At 43.8% G+C, this 19,879-nt stretch overlaps 4 protein-coding genes across 4 annotated transcripts; 2 read left to right on the top strand and 2 right to left on the bottom strand.

Annotated features, from left to right (window-relative positions):
• Positions 1-132: 132 nt before the first annotated feature.
• LOC6500773 (homeobox protein MSX-1) lies at positions 133-795 on the top strand. The gene has a single exon (XM_001953853.2). The coding sequence runs from the start codon at positions 198-200 to the stop codon at positions 732-734; it is 537 nt and encodes a 178-aa protein (XP_001953889.1). The 5' UTR covers positions 133-197; the 3' UTR covers positions 735-795.
• Positions 796-3,065: 2,270 nt separating this feature from the next.
• Positions 3,066-4,054, top strand: LOC6500774. The gene is made up of 3 exons (XM_001953854.4): positions 3,066-3,213; positions 3,433-3,521; positions 3,640-4,054. Exons 2-3 carry the CDS (start codon positions 3,444-3,446, stop codon positions 3,958-3,960), a joined length of 399 nt encoding a protein of 132 aa, XP_001953890.1. The 5' UTR covers positions 3,066-3,213; positions 3,433-3,443; the 3' UTR covers positions 3,961-4,054.
• Positions 3,960-7,207, bottom strand: LOC6499799 (ionotropic receptor 93a). The gene is made up of 9 exons (XM_032456339.2): positions 7,046-7,207; positions 6,825-6,977; positions 6,634-6,770; positions 6,463-6,571; positions 5,855-6,402; positions 5,696-5,798; positions 5,485-5,633; positions 5,250-5,429; positions 3,960-5,192 (listed from the first exon to the last, which is right to left on the bottom strand). The coding sequence occupies exons 1-9, from the start codon at positions 7,191-7,193 to the stop codon at positions 4,071-4,073; spliced, it is 2,649 nt and encodes an 882-aa protein (XP_032312230.1). The 5' UTR covers positions 7,194-7,207; the 3' UTR covers positions 3,960-4,070.
• Positions 7,208-7,432: 225 nt separating this feature from the next.
• LOC6499798 (glutamate receptor ionotropic, kainate 2) lies at positions 7,433-13,765 on the bottom strand. The gene is made up of 13 exons (XM_001953857.4): positions 13,360-13,765; positions 12,855-13,010; positions 11,174-11,268; positions 11,011-11,100; positions 10,775-10,932; positions 9,959-10,634; positions 9,728-9,897; positions 9,403-9,663; positions 9,212-9,343; positions 8,951-9,149; positions 8,785-8,896; positions 8,611-8,730; positions 7,433-8,555 (listed from the first exon to the last, which is right to left on the bottom strand). Exons 1-13 carry the CDS (start codon positions 13,490-13,492, stop codon positions 8,260-8,262), a joined length of 2,598 nt encoding a protein of 865 aa, XP_001953893.2. The 5' UTR covers positions 13,493-13,765; the 3' UTR covers positions 7,433-8,259.
• Between the last annotated feature and the right edge of the window lie 6,114 nt (positions 13,766-19,879).

Consider the following 19,879-nt stretch of genomic DNA (forward strand, 5'->3'; position numbering starts at 1 on the left):
AAACGCCTCGCTGCTTCCGAAGGCGATTTGTACTGGGATTGGGCCGGCCTCGTCCTGCGAGACAAGGACAGACAGTCGTGTACTCCTCAGATGCAAATGGCGGCTCGGGCATTGTGTTGTCCTGACATAAATAGCCAGGGGATGCGCAACAAACTCAGCAGTAGCACTTTGACCAGCTCAACGAAAGGATCGCTAGGATGAGTGACTTCAGCATCGACTATATTTTGAACCGAGCCGGCGATAGATATGTGGGAACCAATGCTTCCTTAGGAGTCCTGCATCGCCTAGGAGGCAGTCTGCCCTTCCACCCGTACGCCTTTCAATCCGCCAGAGAAGTAAAAGCTCGGGCATCTCCTCCTTCGGCCCCGGAAGACGGCCAGATGCCCCTCTACGACTGGCTGCAGTACACCCGCTATCATCCGCCCAAGCTGCCCCGAGCCCTCCGCCAGAATGGACCCGCCAAAAGGACTCCCGGACGCCTGCCCCGTATCCCTTTCACGCCTGCCCAACTGCAGGCGCTGGAAAGGGCCTACAAGGAGTCCAACTACCTCAGCGCAGAAGACGCCAACAAGCTAGCTGAATCCCTAGAACTGACCAATACTCGGGTGAAGATCTGGTTCCAAAACAGAAGAGCCCGAGAGCGGCGAGAGAAGCGGGAAAAGGACGAGAGCTGTGACTCCACCTTCTCCTCGAACGCCTCCAGTCCGGAACCGGAAAATATCATTATAGTTTAGGAGGGGCTGTGGAGCCGAGTTCCAAAATGGCTGTTAATCGATTACAAAAGTGTCTTCTTGTAAATAGAATATAGTTTTAATTATTTTAATGTAGTCTTAAACTAAAATCAAATAAAACAAATTTAAATTTTATACTGAAAAACAATGAAAGATTTTATTTGGGAAATTGATATTTTTTTTTTAATTTTTTGACCAAAAATGGAACGTACATACGTGTATTTGGTGAAATGTTCAATGAAATACATAGTTTGTATTGCATACCGCCATCAAGGAATAATTTTATTTATATTTTAATGTTGTTGTTTCGTTAATTTTTTAAATGTCGGCAAGAAAATATTGAATAATTTTCGATTATGTCGGTTTGATTTGACTAAAATCAAGTTATTGATTGCAAAGAAACATACTTTGTTGATCAAATTTTGTTTAAGAGATTTTAAATTTTATTTAACGTATTTAAATTTCTTATAAACTTTAATCGTAAATGACTTAAAGAATAGTAATTTTATTCATTTGAGTTTTTATTGCTGTCTTGTTCTGCTTGATAAATAAATTCAACTTGCTACTCTAATGTAAGCCTCATATCAATTTCACCTGACATGCCTAACATATGGATATGGCATATGAGTAATTTAATATTTAATAATTGTAAAGCGGAAACTAGCTGACTCTCATGGCATTCCCAAAATTATACTTCCCAAATGGGATCAAACGCTACCGCATCCCTAGATATGATAAGTGTGTGGCCAAAAATCTAACCCATATGGGAAAATTTTTCCAAAAGATATAAAGGTGAATGAAAATGAGAAAATTCGCGTGCCGGAAAAACGGCAAACACTGAAAAGGGAGACGAGGGGCAGGATAAGCCGATTTTGCAATTGTTACCGTCGTTGTTTTTATGGTCAAGATTAATTTGTTTTTCCGCTGCCATTGTTTGTAAACATGCAAAATATCAGATTACAAAGCGGCATCAGTTCCTGCTCAGGAAAAGCAAGCAAAAGAACATTTTCCGAAGCGGCTAAGGAGGTGGGGAAAAATAGTTTCCGATGCGTTTTCCAAGTCTTACGAGGTCTGCTCTCCACAAGGACTGCCAAATGAGTTTACGCAAATCCACGAGATGTCTGAACCTAATCCCAAACTAATCCGATCATATGAGTAGGGAATAGCCTTAGGATTTGGATCAAAGTGGACAACAGGAAAAGAGGATCGTATGCGCCATTCGGCTATCTAAAATGGACATCGAGAGCTGGTAATAAAGGGTTAAGGATATTGGAGGGGACGCATTATATGTCGCATCTGTTTTAATCGGTAAGGGATATTCCACACGAGACAAGCAATACATTTACAGGGCACTTTTAAAATTTTCCAAAATAAACTGAAGAGTTTCACATTAATATCCAGGCATTCGAAGGATATGGGCGAACAATCTAAGCCACACTCATTAGTTGCGGATAATTCGTGCAAATTTGTTAAATCGGCTTATGATTTGCATTCATTGAGAGAATGTTTATGTTACTAATCTAGTCCTGTTTGTCAAACAATGCGGCAATATTTATTCTAATGGCGTAGAATAACACACAGCCCTTGTATGCCGAGCTCTGTTTTTCGAGTCCTTTCTGCGGATCAAACAAAGGACAAGCGCAGGCGCAAGCACATTTTGCAGTTGTATTTCAATGCGAGAGTCCTTAGAAATGATACATTCAAAACTGGGTCAAGACAGGCGCGGGCGGACTAGTGGCTCCGGGCTTAACGTAATTCCCATTTTTGCGTAGATTGAGGTAATCGGGGTGTCCGAGCTTAGCTGGGCGTCAGCCAGACTGGTCTTTTGTGGTCTAGGGCTCAAGGGCAACGATTTCAATCCAATGAATGAACAAGGTTACTTAATTTTATTTTTTTATTGAAAAATTTTATATTTTTTAAGGTTTTATTTAGTCTAACAATATAATATTTTTTTAAAAATTATAATTTATAACACAACAGCTAGTTTTTAATGTATTTTCATGATAGCTTACTTAGTTTTGATAGAGTCTTATAATTAACTTGTTCCATTCTATCCATTAATGGTCCTTGGGCGAAGGTCTTTTTTTCCATATTTACATTCCTTTTTAATATATAAGTTTTAAATTTTTTTTTTTAATTTTTAATATCGAATTTTTAGTTTGAATTCCCGCGCAGGGTCTCCAAAACTAAATATGTCCGGCAACACCACACTTTTGAATCACGTAGGTTGGCAGCACCAGGGGCATACAAAATATCGATAGAATGTACTAAATGAGTTTATTATTTAAATTTAACTAATAAAAAAATTACTTACATTTAAAATATTTTAACTTGGACATGAAAAACAAAAATAAACAAAATAAAACGGATTTGATGTTAGGGTGAAAAAGGCAGTACATTTGGCAACCCTAACGTACCGATAGTTTTGCAACCCTGCTTCGGCCATCTTTCTTTTTCGACGATCCGCACATCTAGTGACAAGGTAGGCCCGCGATTTTTGGCTAAAAAACTATAAAAATAAACAAAATTTATGATAAATATGTTAAAAACGAGTGTCCGAGTGACTCCTGAGGGAGCCTGGCATAAAATGCCAGTTGCCAGGTGGCAAATCAGCCCGAAATGAGTGACTGTATTGACACACGTGTTTCCAGCTGCCTGAGAATGATAACTAATGAAAAAAAATTGCACGGTTTACTTGCAGAGCGAATCAACATGCAGCTTTTCGTACGTGGCTTAGAGACCATTCAGGCCCTGGAGGTGTCCCAGGATGCCACCATTGCCGGTGTTAAGGTAAGTGCCTGTAGGAGTGGTGGTGACAACAAACGGGGCGTCCCTAACCTCCAACTCGCTAAAACTGCTTAAGTGGCTAGAGCTGAATAATTTACTAATTGTTTTCTTTTCCTATTAGAACCAATTCGCCGAGTTGCATGGCTTCAACAGCGAGGAGTTCAGCCTCGCCTGCGAGGGTACCACCCTGGCCAACGAGACACCTGTGACCGCACTCAGCTCCTTCGAGTTGGACATCAACATTCCCATGCTTGGTGGTAAAGTGCACGGTTCCCTCGCTCGTGCTGGTAAGGTCAAGGGTCAGACCCCCAAGGTGGAGAAGCAGGAGAAGAAGAAGAAGAAGACTGGACGCGCCAAGCGCAGGATTCAGTACAACCGCCGCTTCGTCAACGTTGTCCAGGGCTTCGGTCGTCGTCGTGGTCCCAACGCCAATTCCACGTAAAGATTGATAGTCGGGGAATGATGAACCAGTCGCTATGTTTTATTGCAGAATGATGTTCATAAAGTAATTTCAAACATTAAACACTACACCCTAATTTTGTAAAATGATTTTCAAGTGGTAAAGACGCTGCTCGGTGGCTGGCGGCTGGTTTTGTGAACATAGAGATGATGGTACCAGAACTCGCCGCATCCAATGGCAAATGCTACCATAAACCCAAGAAGCAGGACCAGGAAGCAGCCCTGCATGTCGTCCATGTTCACCTTGTGGTTCGTCACCTGCCGCAGGGAGCTCTTGCCAGTGCATTTGTCGGCACTAGGCAGGTTCATCTGGTGCCAGCGTTCCATAAAGCCCATGCGGAACAGCCTGTCTATGTGGCTATTGATGAGGTGTAGGTACGGAACGCTATGGGACGGAACTATCATGGCAATCTGCTCGTCCACGAAGCTCTCCTTGCCCAAGGCAAAGCGGCACTCTTTGTCGCGCTCGAAGTGCTGCTGCACAATCAGTTGCAAGTTAATGCGCCAGTCGATGTTGATGCGATGCCCTTGCTTCACCGCCTCTATGTTCTCCTCCTGGGAGTTGCCATAGATCTGGGCTCGTGCCATGTAGTGCTTGAAGTCATCCCGCGTCGTGGTCTGCACATAGCGCTCGAAAAAGGTTCCATTGCGCAGACCATACTGCGAAATCTCCTTGTGACGGGGCAGCTGACTAAGGTAGTCCACGCCCGGTTGAAATTTGGGGAAGGTTAGAAAGGCAACTAGGTTGCCGCAGTAGGTGGTAACCAGGACAATCACTACGATCCACCAGAAACCCACTACCAGGCGGCCACTATCGGCTCGAGGCAGGTACATTCCACCCTGCTGTAGTAGAGCTCCAAAGATGTACCAAAAGCAGCTCTTAACTGTTGACAAGCCAATTATTTGCATCTCCTGCAGTGGAGCCAGGCGGTTGATGGCATACAGCATGGGTGCTGTAAGAAGGATAATGCCCACGAGACACGCCCAGGTCTCGGTGGTGAAGGGAGCCGTGAAGAGGTAGATCCGGGACACCTCGTCCGGCTGTCGGGTGATGAAGGAGTACTTCTGCACGCTAATCGGAAGGGTGTAGTTGAAGGGCTTGTGGTCGGGATCCTCCACAGTGGCTGCCACAGCGGCCATAAAGAACTGATTGCCTTGCACCATTTCAACTAGGCGGTATGGTATGCGAAAAGTCATCGAGCCCGCTAGTTCATCCTGTGAAAAATATATTGAGAATAATTATGAAATCCCTCCCAAACCAGATGGTCTTACGCTCTCATTGGAGCTCGTGCTTGTGGTAATAGAATAGTCATCCTTCCAGTTGGAAGCTTCGTGTAGGTAATAGCTGAAATTCAAGGCACGACTTAGTTCCTTGAGTAGCTCCATGACAATCCCCTTGTGCTCCAAAATAACTCCATGGCTGTCTTTGGTAAGAATTTGCCAGGGAGGATTCTACGAGCGATTTGAACCAATATATACAAATTATATTCCTGGTTCAAAGACTCACATGCACCGTCACCACATCCATTGTGATGTTGCGGAAGTGGTGGTCGATATGGGGAAAGGTAAGCTCCTGGCAGACAAAACCCAGCAGAGGACTCCAGTAGCCAATGTTAATGAACTCGAAATTTTGGTTTTTGGCATCGCGTGTGGGTGCTAAGTATTGTTCCCCATCGGCTTAATAAATTGTTAAGGATATTTTGTCATGATCCTCTCACCTGCGCGAAACTTGCGATTCTCCTGGCTCTTTCCCCAGGTGATGGCTGTTTCGATCTGCCATCTGGCACAACTTGCACACTTGCTATTGGCCTTCAGGTAATCCTTGATGAATCAAAAGATAAACTATACTATTGCATCAAGAAAAAGGCACCACTCACTTTCATGTACTCCAGGATCTCCGCCTGCTTTTCCTGCTTCGTGTAGCGAATGGACTCCCATTCCTCGTCAGAGATTTCGCCGTAAATCGACTGCTCCTCCACTGTCATCTTGGAAATGGCCGTGACCAGGGCAAGACTTACCTCTGAGATGGTGCAGTTTAAAGTGTCCTGGCAATCGGGAAGGGTCTTATTGAGCGCGAACGCGACATTGGCGCCCTCATCCAAATTTATGGTCACAGTGCCGGCATCAAAGTCACGACGTACCTTCTCCAGAATAAAGAACATCCACTGGTTGCCCACATGGAACATGTTCAGTGTCTCGGCAATCTCGATGATGTCATCGTGGAATTTGGAAACAACCAGAAACTGCTGTTGTTTCAGCTCGTGCTTGGGAGGAGCGAATTGGGCCAAAGCCTGCCGAAGAGCAGACCTTTTCTTCTGTCCCTTCAGGGAGTCGTTGATTTTGTAGAGGATTAGGGAGATCGGGGTGATGTGATTGGTGGTACTTTCATGTACAATGGACTTTACCATCACGGAGTTGTCATCCACTAGATTTGTTTTTAATTAAGAGTGTTATTAATATTAAGGTGTAGGTTTTGGATACCCACATATGGTCTGGTCGACAAAAACGACAGCAGTCTTCCAGTTAAGAATTTGCTGAACCTTCGCGTCAAGTATGATTTGCGGAAACTCGTCGCCATGATCCACCATAGGTATCTAATAGATGTTAAATATGATTCCCATCTAGAGTTTATAATATATAATAATCCAAAGAGTACCATTAAAGCTCGATTGAGCGGAAGTCGAGGGCAATCCGAGTCTGTGATGGCGATCAGGAGCACTGAGGTCTCCTGAGTGTTTTTGTAAAAATTCCAGGTATTTTCGCAATCCGTTACCGTGATAGCAGCCAAAAAATCTGTTTCCCATAGCTATCAAGTACTAACCTCTCATGATTTTATTAAAAACTTACCCTTTTTGAGGCGCACTGAGTTCCAGCTAAAATATCGAACGTTAATGCCGCCATTTTTAAGATTTTCCCGAATTATGTCGCTCAGGATTTTCTCAAAGTGGGCCCTTATATTCTGCCCATGCATGGTCATGTACTCATGATCCACCACGACGGCTTTGTGTTCCGTAAAAGGGATTAGTGTCTAGAAAAAAATCTGTACTGATGTAAAGGCCACAACTTACCTAACGAAGCATTGGCGCTGAGAAAAGAGGAAAAGTCATTGGCCTCGATGGGAACCAGGATACAGAGCTGCAGTCCGCAAAGTAAAAGGAGGCGAAAGGATGACCGCATTGTGGCAGGATGCCCGAAAGGCGACTGAGGAGCCCGCATGGCAGCAACTAACGAGGTTACCTCGCACTGATAACACAGGACCCAATTAAAGGCAGCCACTTTCTGAATTGCAGCCCTAAGCGTGTGCAGAGCCCATGAAAATTTAATGGCGGAGAAAGTGGGAAAGTGGAAAAGCCTGGAAAAGCTGATTGACGGTTTGCGGTTAGGCGTCGACATCACAAACCACATCAAATGTCAAATCGAACGCAGGTGTTCATGCCCGAATAGATACTCGAAAGTCGGTAGGTTTTGTTAACTTGTTTTATTTAATTGTAAGTATTTTATGAAATTGTCAGAATTGCCTGTATGAGCGGTAATTACATTTTACAATCTTATATATTAGGGGAGGACAGTAGCTAGAGGGCTGGGAAAAAGGGGAATTAAAAGGGTAAGTATTTCTAAGCTAAGAATTACAACTCACTTAGGTTAGTTCTACTGGCTAAGTTCGTTGAAAACTTCGGTTTCGATTTGCGTGTAAATTGTGTCCTGATCCTTAGGGTTAAGAGAGAGTTTTCGATCGTGTCTTCTGGTTTATATATGCATGCTTTCGTGTATTTATGTATATATATAATTTAGCTACAATTACGCCTATAGGTCAATTCCCAAAAAATGCTTTCAAATATAAATGCAATACGATTCGTTTCGATTTGTTGCAAGTTTTTGCATTGTTGTTCCATTAGTGTATAGGTTAATGATTAGTACGAGTATGCTTACGAAAGGGAGTACATATAACCTGTATAAATATATATTTTGTATATATAATGTACATATCTCTCGTATGTATCTTCAATGTATATTAATAGCTGGGCTCTCTTCGGCTTAATCGCCTCTAAAAATGTGGTGCTATCATTCATTGGTGGCTCCAGTAAACATTATTGCTGCGTGGGATACCGAGAACTGCCTATTTTCGACTATTGCTGGTGATATATGTTGCTCCGCCAGGCTCTCCATTCATTGCACTTTCCCCGACTCACGATACTACTTGCATTTTTGATTTGACCGAACCGAGTCGTACCCGGGACCTATCTACTGCTTAGACCCATTCGTCCCGGGTTTACGACTTTTCTCATTCATTTAGAATTGCACTAAGGCGCTCCTCCACGGCGACCTTGCGTGACTTCCACACAAACTCGCACACGGCAATCACACAGGCCACGCCCATGCCGCCCATTAGAACCACAAACACACCGCCGACATTTGCCAGACCCAGTTCGTTGGCCGCCGAGGAGGACTTGGAGGTGTCCACACGACACTTTCCACCGCCGCGCTTTTCTTTCCACCACTTGGTTTTCAGGATGTGCAGCTTGCCTTCTTCTTGGAGCTTAAGTATGACGCTATTGATGGCCGTGCGGTAAGGCGAATCTGTGGGTGGGACATCCCATTTGATACTCATCAATTGGACCATTTTAGTACTCACTTGGCGGAGTGGCTATGCCATAGCTCTTGGTGTCCAGCATTCCGCCTACCTGCGTCAGTTCGCAGTTTCGTTCTGTCACGTACTCAATCGACGTGGACTCCATCAGAAAAGCATAAGATCCTGTGAAAATAAATTTTAAAAAAAACTGTTTTCCTAGCTTAAAGCCTTTCTCACCTTTTCCCTTGGCCACCCGTTCAACTCCCTCACCATTGCTGGCCGTAAAAACCGATGGACGAGCCGACTCCATGAAGGACCACATTCGCTGGTAGGTGGATATTTTGGAGTCCTGAAAAGAATATTTCAAACATCGTCTTGGACAATACTGTTTCAGAATTCTTACCCTGAAAAAAGCTGCTGTACTTCCTCCCTTGAGAGCACCATATTTGATCCTAGTTTGCTTGGCCAAGTCCTCGGCACTTTCGATGGGCGAATCCATGCGTTCCACGGTCAAAAAGGCAGCCAGGTTGGCAGTGTACGAGGATATCATAATCAGGGTGAAAAACCACCAAATGCCAGCCACCATGCGGGTGGATAGAGCTCTATAAAAATAATACATCACATTTATAAAAAGAAAATAGCAAAGATAGAAATGGAAAATCACTTGGGGAGAAAATCGCATCCTTGTTGCATCAACGATCCTATGGCGAACCACATGCAATTTAGCAAAGTAAACTGACTCTCCACCTTCTCCCCATGGGCATCTGTGTAAGCTGGCCACTCATAAGGCGTAAATCTATAAAATAATTAAAACTTTAACTTTGATTCAAGATTTTGTTAGTTGAAATAACCCACTTGGCTAAGATGAAGAGTAGAACAGACACACCCAAATAGGCAGTAGCCATATAGATCCAGACGTCCAAGGACAAAGGCGACAGGAAGGAGAACAAGTTCGGGGGCTGCTTGATGGGCTTTCTATACAAAATAGACACCCCCAGATTCATGAAGGGCGTGGTGAAGTCCACAGCCTGTTCTCTCTCAAAGGTGATGGTGAGATCCGCTATAGCCAGGTCGGCGCGCTGCTCCAAAAGCTCCCGGATCATGCCATTCCATTCACTTAAGGGATTAGATATAATTTTGGATTAGATTTCATTCGGCAAGTCCTAGGACGTGTCCTTACCCTGTCATTTTGTTGAGACTACCATAGCTGCCATCGGGTACCAGCTGGATTTTATAGTTGAAGCCCAAGGACTTGGAGATTTCATGAATAAGATCTACGGCATATCCTTCAAACTGATCGTTTCCACTCAGCGGTACAGCAGACTCCTTTCGCATGCAATACGGATTACTCTACAAGGACCAAAAAGCGTAAATCCTTGTTCTTCAATAAAGTAAATAATTATATTCCTACCAATATGGTTGTAACGACCAGGGTCTTGTTCTTCAGATTCGCCTCAATCTCCTGCTGCTTTTGGCTAAAGGTTCGCGTAAAGTTGATACCATCGGGCAGCGTGGAGTTCCAGCTGCCTATTTTCCGGATTCCAGCTGGAGTCAGTTCAACGATATCCAGCATGAAGTCCGTCCGGAAGCCCTGGTGGTCGAACTTGATCACGTTCGTCAGGCCCTTCATCTCCACGATCTTCATGTAGTTGATCAGACTGAACCCGTGCTGCCAGGTGCTCTGACCATCGCAGCTAATCGGATGGATGTCGATCTGCTGCGAGGTGTCCAGGTCGTGCAGCGCCTTGGCGAACAGATGCACTGCATCGTACATGAGTGCTGTCTCAGAGCGTACGGTGGTCAGGTTGGCGGAGCGCATCATCCCTTTCTCGTCAATGCTCCATTGACGAACTACGTCCGAGACGATCTTGTCATTTATGAGACGGAAGCCGGTGATATTGGTACCGCCGTAGCGGAACTCGTCCAGGTTGACTGTGTGCAGATCCAGTGAGGTGACCAGGTAGCTGTGGTAGTCGCTCATCATGCCAATCTGCTGGGCCTGCTTCAGGACTTCATGGATCCTCTCCGTGGAGCAGTCGAGCACAATGTGAGCTTCCGCTGAGTTCTTGATCTGCTTCAGGAGCGGTCTAGTAGGTGAAAATGAATAAATCAAACGGAATTTATTTATCTGCCCCTGTAGTTTATTGGGCAATTCAATTGGCAAGCATTTGCATGTGAATAGTCAAGGGAAATTACATCCCGACAGGATGCGCTTGAAATGGCTTACCTGTAATCTCCGCTGTCGCTTAGCTGGCGCACTGTTATGGGAAAGGGGGTCATCCCGTGCGCCTTGAGGAGCTCCTGCAGCCGCACGATGCCGTCATTGTTCTCGTAGATTATGGTGAACGTCTTCCAGCCCCAATGTCGCACGATATCAACGTAAGCCTAAGACCCAAGACAAGCGGAAACATCAACAATGCAGCAGAGGATGGGGCAGGGATGCTGATGCACCTATCTACCTACCTTGGAGAGCGTATTAGGGTGGGGATAAAGATTCACCAGACAGCTCTCGCGTCTCAGCCGGTAGTCCCAGCGATTCTCCAAGTGGGGAATCTGCAACGAGTGTGTTTACGAAATAAATGGGGTTTATGGCAGACATATCCTTTCCATTCGGGGTGCTACTTACCTCCATGTTATCGCAAATGCTCTGCACATGACTGGCGGTATGAGAAGATTGGGGCCCAAAAATGGCGGCAACACCAATGTTCAGTAGGCCACAAACTGCAAGACAAACAAAAGTAATATTCGGTTGTTTGTTGGTCTTTGATAAACTGCTCTAAAATATCTGCGGGACTATCACATGGCGAAACTTTGGCCCGCATTTCTGATATCCTTTCCTTATGGCAAATTGAGTGAAACACAAATCCCAAAGAGCTTAAAAGTCGCAAATTGATTTCCAAGTAATGTGCCTGCCATGCTGCCCCCAATCCCACTCCCAATCCCCATTCCCAATCCCAATCTTATTCCCATTCCCAATCCCAATCCAATTCGCTCACACAATCTGCTTGTGCGAGGGAGATAATCTCGTGCAGCGACTTGAAAGGATCAAAAAGTAAAAACGAGCCCAAGTAGCGCAGTAATATGCTTGGCTCTGGCTTGGAACTGTGATGTTCAGTTAGCCTCGTTCGCATATTTAAAATGCACTTCAGTATGACATAATTTCATTTTGTCGGAGGACCTTTTCGGTCCTCTGCCTTTCTACTTCCCCCATCGGTTGGTTTGTCTGCCTCCTGTCAGCATCCTTTTTGCCTCATCAAACCCACTAAGCACGTGTAAGTGCAGGTGCTCCCCGAAGGTCTGAGTAACCGGTGATGCGGTTAACGTACAGCAAGGACTGCTCGTACGTGTGTGTGGGTGAGGCTCGTTACTGCCGTGCTGAAGTGCATTCTGGCAGGACTCTCCGACCATCCAACCGTGTGGCCATCCAACCCTACGGCCAATGGCCAACCCATGTCGGTTTCCAAGGTATTTTTTCGGCCATGTGCATTGCTCTGCTGCCCAACTTTAGCGTCATTTGTGTCTCATTTATCACAGGATATTCGACAGTTGGCTGGCTCACGTTACACACTTTACGATTCATCTTCAGCTTTTAACGATTATCAAGTGCCGGAGGACTATTCCCTTACCTCGGATATATTAAGTTTGAAGTTTCAAACAAGCAAACCCTACACCAGGGAAAATATCATCCTTACCACATACACAAACTAAAGGATTGTATATGTTCGGGAGACAGTATTTCTTCAGAGGAATGTTGATGGGAATTGTTATAGATCTTAGTTTGTTATAGTGATTGTGAAACAAGACATTCGGAAAACACAGTATTAAAAGACTAATAAGAGGGTTTATAGGAAAAAGGATACAACTAACTAATACGATAAGAGTCCTGATACTTAAGCTACTCATACCCTCGTCTAGCTTAGACTGAAGTAAAAAGCACATCTTTGGGTTATTTGAATGCGTTTTTGGCCCCGAAATACTTAAAAATAACTGGGTATAAATAAACAATGTGCTTTCCCATGTAGCCGCAGCGAGACACAGGAGATAACCCCAAATCCCAGGGCAGCAATTAGCATAACATAAATCGCAAATCAAATGCGAGCACAAACAAAGGGCGAATCAGATGCAAACGAGATTGCAAACAATGCGAGGCGGATGATGGGGGTGGAGGCTGTAAGGGAACTTGGACGAAATCAAATATGCATTCCACAGAGTGGCAGGTGAAGGGCAAGGCATGGGAACAGGGGCACTGGGGAATCGGGCCAAGTCACCTGTGTCCCCCCAAATGGTCCACCGCATGGAATACTCACCCCTTTTGCCGGCGTGAAAGCTGTCGAATGGCGAGATGCGCTCGATTTGGGCCACCAGCTTAGAACGGGGCAGGATGGAGCGGTCGGCGTTGATGCGGTCCACCGCCTGGCGGAAGGCCAGCTCCTGGTGGTCGTCGGAGGGATGAAAGAGGCCACCTGCGGGGAAAAATTAAAGGTAGATGGATGCACGGCATCGTCGTGTTTTAGTCAAAGGTATTGGTAATGGCTTGAACATTTTGTCCCATTTTGCCGGAGGACTACCCGCAGTGTTCAAATAAAAACAAACAAAAGACAAACACGCTCTCATTGACTCACACACTCATACACCTTGTACTCACACCACACACACACACACAGCCACTCATACAGGCAAACGCGCTCTTGATTATGACGTGAAAAAAATCGATACGGATGCGTACTTTGGTATGATTCTTGTTTTGCCATCAAATATTTGTGCTTGAGCATCGGCAGGATGTCCTAATTGCATTCATATTCGGCCACTCACCTATCTTAATGATATCGGGAAGGGCAAGGGCCACCTGACAGTTGCAAATTAATTGCAGGAGCAGCAGCGGCAGGACCAGAATTCGCCTGGACCGCATTTTCCGATTGCTTCGGTTGGCAGTTTCAGATTTCATTTATTCGATGTAATATTTCGTAGTTTTCTCACTTTCCAGCAGGACTCTGACTCCGGGCTATCCGGCAATTAACACATTTTCACTACGCGGCAAGTTCTCTTGCCCTTCTGTTTATATATCTTGTATTATTATCGTTTCGGTTTCCGCTCCGAGATGCCGCTCAACTGCTTTCCGTGAGGATGGAACATCCACTGAGCACTGAGAGTGGGATGCGCCTTCTTTTATCCTGTTGCGGACCCCCCGGAATGACGTGCTGTTATGGGTGGTGGACGGTGGTGTGTAGCATGTGGCATGTGGCAGCATCCAAAAGCCGGCTGACAGTTCCAACATCTGCGCAGTGGATGCTGAGAGCAGGCCACAGAAGGTTGCCACCCCCCAATGATTTAAGCTTTTCAACCCCTCAAGGTCGTGGTGGAAAAACACGAAAATTATACGCAAAGCTATTCTTGTTTTAAGTGTGCTTTTTTGGAGCTTTACGAAAACTTCAATGGGTCTGGGTCAGTAGAACACTTTAAACTTAATTTAAATAGGAGTTTCAATGAATTAAAATTTAAGTAAAATTCTATATTTTCAAGAGGAAGTTTAATGCGAGATATTACTCTCATGATAAGATCATATTCAAAGGATAATCGCTTTCCATTCAAAAATTAAACCTCGTTATTTACAGAATTTCATTTTAAGCTCCTTTAATGTGCTGAAGTGGAAAAGGATTAAACACAGCACAAAGGACGTTTCCAGCCATCGTATAAAATGAGTAAATACAACGAGGAAGCCCATTATGCCGTTGACCGAACTGCAAGGATAATGCAAAACGGCACTGATGGGTAAATGCCTGCCAATGGCGACTCCAATTGCAGGCGCGTAAATGTGAGAGTATTAACAATTTGACAGACAAAAGAAAGAGGCCATTAATAACACACAACAGCATTTCCCTTTAATATACCCTCTCTCCCGCACACACACACATGCAGTGTGTTTATATTATGGCTGTGTGTATGTGCTTTCGGCCATAAATACGGAATGTCGTTGCGGGAAAATTGTAGCGAGTCGCGCAAAGTATCATCAGGCTGTGTTGCTTGGCAAATGAGTTGGTTCAGTCAGATGTGCCAGCAGCATACGTCACATGTATGGGTGAAATCCTTTCTCTTATTCACTCGAAAAAGAATCTTAATTAAATATAAAGATACTAGCCTTTTTTCCTGGAATCTATAATGTAGTCCTTATTAGATTTCTCTGCAGAGTTTATTATTTATGGAATAATGCACTTAATTCACTTATTTTCTCACTGTGTATGCTTGTGCATGTGTGTTTGCTTGTCCGCTTATGTGTCTGTTGCCTGTATGTGTAATCATGCATATCTTTGCCAGTGGTTTTCGGCTAGAGCCTTATTTACATTGGCCGGAAGCTGCTGGTTGTGCTTGTTTCCGCTTTGTCTGTGCGACTTCATCACCGTCGCCCCAACCACCCCCCTCCCTCAGTTACTGTCACTCCTTTGTCGCCTCCCCCGCATCTCTCCTCCCCAATGGCACTCCTCAGCTTCCTTGGCTGTTGTCGCCACGAGTTGTGGCAATGAAGTAGAGCAATGGGCTGGCTCATTAATTTCAACATAACGCGCACATGGCCAACAAATTTTCTCACGTTTACATACACACACACAGCCCGCACACATACACATGCATATATAAATTGCAGACTCCGAGCATAGTTGGCTTTCAGCGGTAATTATTTCAAATTAAAGTGAAAGAGCACTTTTCAAGCAGGTGCTCCCGAAAGTATGCAGTGCATTATTAGCATCAAGGGTGCACGGAAAATATTTCATGTGGGTGTGGTTGGTTTTAAAGAGCTTTATAAAAATAATGGGTGTGAGTATATGGCCCAAAGCAAAAGATTTACAAAATGAAGTGAATATTACTAATACCAAATCCCTACATTACCAAATTCAAGCAAGTGCGTGACTCCTCGCTTTTGCCCTCCAGGCCATGATACTGCAATTTCTATTCTTTCATCCTGCAGTCACGAACCTGCAGATAAATATAAGGTCAAGCCAATGTGTGGCTTTTTGACTTTCCACTTTCTTCGGACCCGTCTGTCACTCTGGCTGTCTGTCTGCCAGTCCGGCTGTCTGGCCTTCATCTGTTTGGCCTCCGGGCGGCTCTTTGATTATCCCAATGCGTATGGAAAGCCACAAATGCTGACATGGTTTACTCGTCTGACATTTGGGCCAAATAATGTTAATAATGCAAAGTAAGATATACGTATGTGAAGGTTAGCCCGGAGCCATTGCATTCCAGGGTCAAGAGGATTTTGCGCATTCTCCATGAATGTAAATACATTTTCTGGCCGTTAGTCATTTCCGTCCTCCGAGAGGGAAAGATAAAAGCGAAATACCATAAAGAAAATATGGTTGTGGGGAAAATGTAACCGCTCGTCCAGCACATGCAATGCATTTTCCATGTGAAGCTTACTTAAAAGAATGTAAATGCTGTCCAAAGCCGGTCTGGAGTTCCATGTTCTCTTTTTTTTTTGGGATCTGACTTCGCATACCCCAAGCAGAATTTCCTGGTGGCTTTGAAACTTCATACCAGATGGCTCCACAAAAACAGTCTACAGTCTCCTGTTGTTTCAGCATTCTAATTAAAAAAGTTTGTTATACAGAACGTTATTTATTTTGCCGCTTGTTGTGCTTTTAATTAATTAATAACAATAACATATTTAATAAGCTGGGAATTAATTACATAAACAATTTGCAAGGCTCTCCTTTGTCCTAAAAGCATGTCAATAATTTATGCTCCACCTGGTGATTCGATTTACCTTGAAATTTAATAGATGATTGCCTGAATATATGCAGAAAGGACTAAAAGCCACTGAAAGTGCTTTTAGAGAGAGAGAGAGAGACACAGCTCCGGTTTCTGCCTGTCTACCCATTTTTCTATATCTATGTTTCAAGGACACTTTTATCATTCCTGTGCATTCGACAGGCAATGTCACGCTGTCCTGACACTGACGATGTTGGAGTGGCACATGCAACAAAAAATCGAAATCTAAAACTGGCCAAAAAAAAAAAACTGGTCTAATTCCTTGTCAGCTGCTTGGATGCCTTGACGCTGAAAGGATCCCACGGGATTTGGATTGGTGCGGACTAGAATTCGCCCTTGAGCGACCACTACAAGTCCTGCGACCTGGGGCGGCTTTGCCAGGAGGCTTTATTGGCGCCTCCAAATCCACTTTGTAAGCCATTCCATTGGTAATAAAGGCGAAAGTGAGTGCCGCTAATATAAAATTGAATTTAAATAAATGGAGTCGGGGCCGTAAAAAGGCCGAAAAGCACCACGCAGACGCTCCTTCGATTCTGATTTGATTTGTGTGGAGGCGCACGCCCAGCACTTAGGCGCCATTTGATATGCAACAATCTTTTGCCAGGAGCCGAAAATCGGGAAAGGAAGGAAGACGGGCCATAATCATCTATATCATCATCATCATCATCAGGCTGGAGCCAAAAGAAAGAGGAGCAGGGGGCTTCAGGACTCTCAATGTAGTCGAGTGCCTGGCTGTTTCGCTTTGTAATAAATCTTTGGGAAAAATGTGGCACGAAATCGTTTTAATTTATTCATGCCACGCGCGTTCGCTGTTGGGGCTGAATTGGAAGTCTGAATTGAAGGCTCGAAGGTTACTTACGGTGGCGGAGGCGATTGATTAAAAATGCAAGAGAACTGCACAGCGAATGAAGTACCTGAAGGACACGCAGTACCTTTGCCTTTGATTTGGCCACAATATGCAAATGTCGGCGACAAAAATCCCCAAAAATCTCCGCTGCAACCGAAGTGGATGTAGCCGCTTTCATTAATTAGCCGACAGCCTGTTAGTCAGCTAATTAAAGAGCCGGCCTACAAATTGGCAGCTTGTGGGGGCCATGTGGGATAGATTTAGGCAATTAGGTTTCGCAGCTCACAGCTTGTTAACCCTTCCCAACCATTCTGTGCGGGTTGGGTTTCAGAGTCCTCGATTTAAGTCCTTCTTACCACCCCTTGACACCCCCTGAAAGCCCTGTCGACATTTTAAACGGGATAACAGCTAACAGCTTACCTACACAGAACATCTGGTTGCGAGTCCTTGCTCCTGACTACGCCCGCTCGCGTCCTGTGATTGTGTAATTTCAGCTCACAAGTGCTGACAACGGTTGAGGGTCTATTAAAAATGTATTATCAGTGTGATTGCTACCAGCTCTTGGCAACGTGTCAACTGTGTTCCCACCATATCCTTGCTAAGTATCCGTGAGCAGTTGTTTGAGTTTAAATGTTTCAATTAGCTGTGACAGGACCTAAACTCCCTGCTAAATAGTCTCACTTCAGACTTCAATGGCTTTCAATTTAGGTGGGTATTGTGTTTTTGAGTTTAATGGTAAATTAAAGAATAAAAAATATGCCTTTAAATTTCAACCAATCTCCAAGAAAAAAAGCATAGCCTATTTCTGTGGGCCGAAAATCCTTCTCGAAAAAATATCATGAAAAAAACTAAAAAGAAAAATGTGAACAGAATATTCGTTTATGTAAAATAGACACTGGGCTGAAGATTTTTATGTCAAAATCTGCATATTCATCACCCTCACCAGAAGCACTGCATTTCGAAAAAAATAAATGTTTTAAAATACTTTTCAGATAAAGGCTTAAAGCGCTCAGAAAGTGCTCAGAACCCCTGCAACTTTATTCATTCAATCTGGGAAAACAAAGTTTGCATTAAATTCAATCAACACCCGGGAAACTGGACTGCACGAGAATGTTTTTTTTTTGCAAAGTTTTCGCAATTATTATTTCTGTGTTAAATGGATTTTTGTTTTTTGTTTGGCTAGGTTGTTGGGTTAGAAAAAGTTGTTTTCGCTAGCCCAAAGTTTTTGATTGTCTGGCCGAAACAAGGCATGTGGAAAGTAATTACTGTGCAAGTGTCGAAAGTGTTTGACAGGGTCCTTCGATGGTATTTTATGTTTACTCACTGACACAGGACAACTGAGTGTGTGGTTGCGCCTGTGGCCTTTGACTTTTGGGTAGCAAAGTTTATGCTTTTTCAGCCACATGCTAGCCACATATTAGGCGGAGATTCCAAAATAAAAATTTGATTTTTTATATATAAATATGTTTAATTTTTTAATTTTTATTATTATATAAGTTGCATATTATTATATATATATTTGTATTAGTTTTTCTACCATTTTCCGCACTAATCCGTATCTCTAACAGCATTCTCTCCAATGGGAGCCTCGCTTTCTGGGCATAGGGCTTTCGATTCCACGGGAATAGAAAGCAGAATGTCCAAAATGCGAAGCCCTCATTGGAGAGAAGGCGGCCAGGACACGAAATAGTGCTAAAGTAAGGCCGCCCAGGCAGGAAAATGTTTTTCCTACATCTGGAGAGTTTTTTAAAATAAAAATTTACTCAAAAAAATAAAAATCCAAGCCGAAAACAATAATTTCCAAAATTAAAAAAATTAAATAAATATAAGCAGTTACTACAAAAACTTCCATTTTGGTCTGCTCTGCTCGGGAGCTCGAAAATAAATAAATGGAAATGATTGCAGGTCCGGTTAGGTGCAAATGGAAATTTGACAAATTTTTCCATGGCCAACTATGAAAGAAGGTTGATGTTTGTTCATGGCCAACTCAGTGGAAAAACTATGAATTGATGCTTGAAATATTTTCCAAGGCCATCTCAGTTGCCAAAAGTCCGAGGGATTAAATATGAAGTAGTTTTCAAATGGGTTGCCAAGAATTTGACGGCCAAAATAGAAAAATAAATGTAATAGTTGGTGAGCATTTTTTAAGTCCTTGAAGAAGGTAAATAGTGTCAACTCCATACTTACAAGGATAGTAAGCTCTAAAGGTATACAAGCATAAAGCGCCTCTCCCTTTCCATAAAGGATTCTGACTCGTTATATATGAAAAAACAATTCTAATTATCCTAGTGCAGAATAAAGTCTGTGACTGGAGTAAGCTTTTCTTTGGGCCATGTCACACACCGTTTGCTAAGCCGTTGCTTACAAGGACTCTATCCCTGTGGATGGGTGGAGCCTCTCCAATATTATCGCCCATATCGCCCTGATTATCATGTGACAATGTGGCACACAAAATAAAATCAGCATTTTTGCCATGTCAAGTGTTTCAAGCCGCTCCCGACAAAGCTGAGTTCGCTGATACGAAATGTCCTGCAGGCACACACACACAACTAGGACTGACTTCTTGAAAAGGGCGCGTCTAGGATTTCTGTTTTGGCATTCCCTTGCTCATTACCATGACCCTCAACTATTTACATGGTCGGGAACATGTTACCCCTCTCACCCGGCCTGGATGCCGAGAACATGGACGAACTTTTATAGTAGTTGGCTTTAAAGGATTGCCCA

The sequence above is a fragment of the Drosophila ananassae genome, chromosome 2L, assembly GCF_017639315.1.
Source record: "Drosophila ananassae strain 14024-0371.13 chromosome 2L, ASM1763931v2, whole genome shotgun sequence".
Lineage (NCBI taxonomy): Eukaryota > Metazoa > Arthropoda > Insecta > Diptera > Drosophilidae > Drosophila > Drosophila ananassae.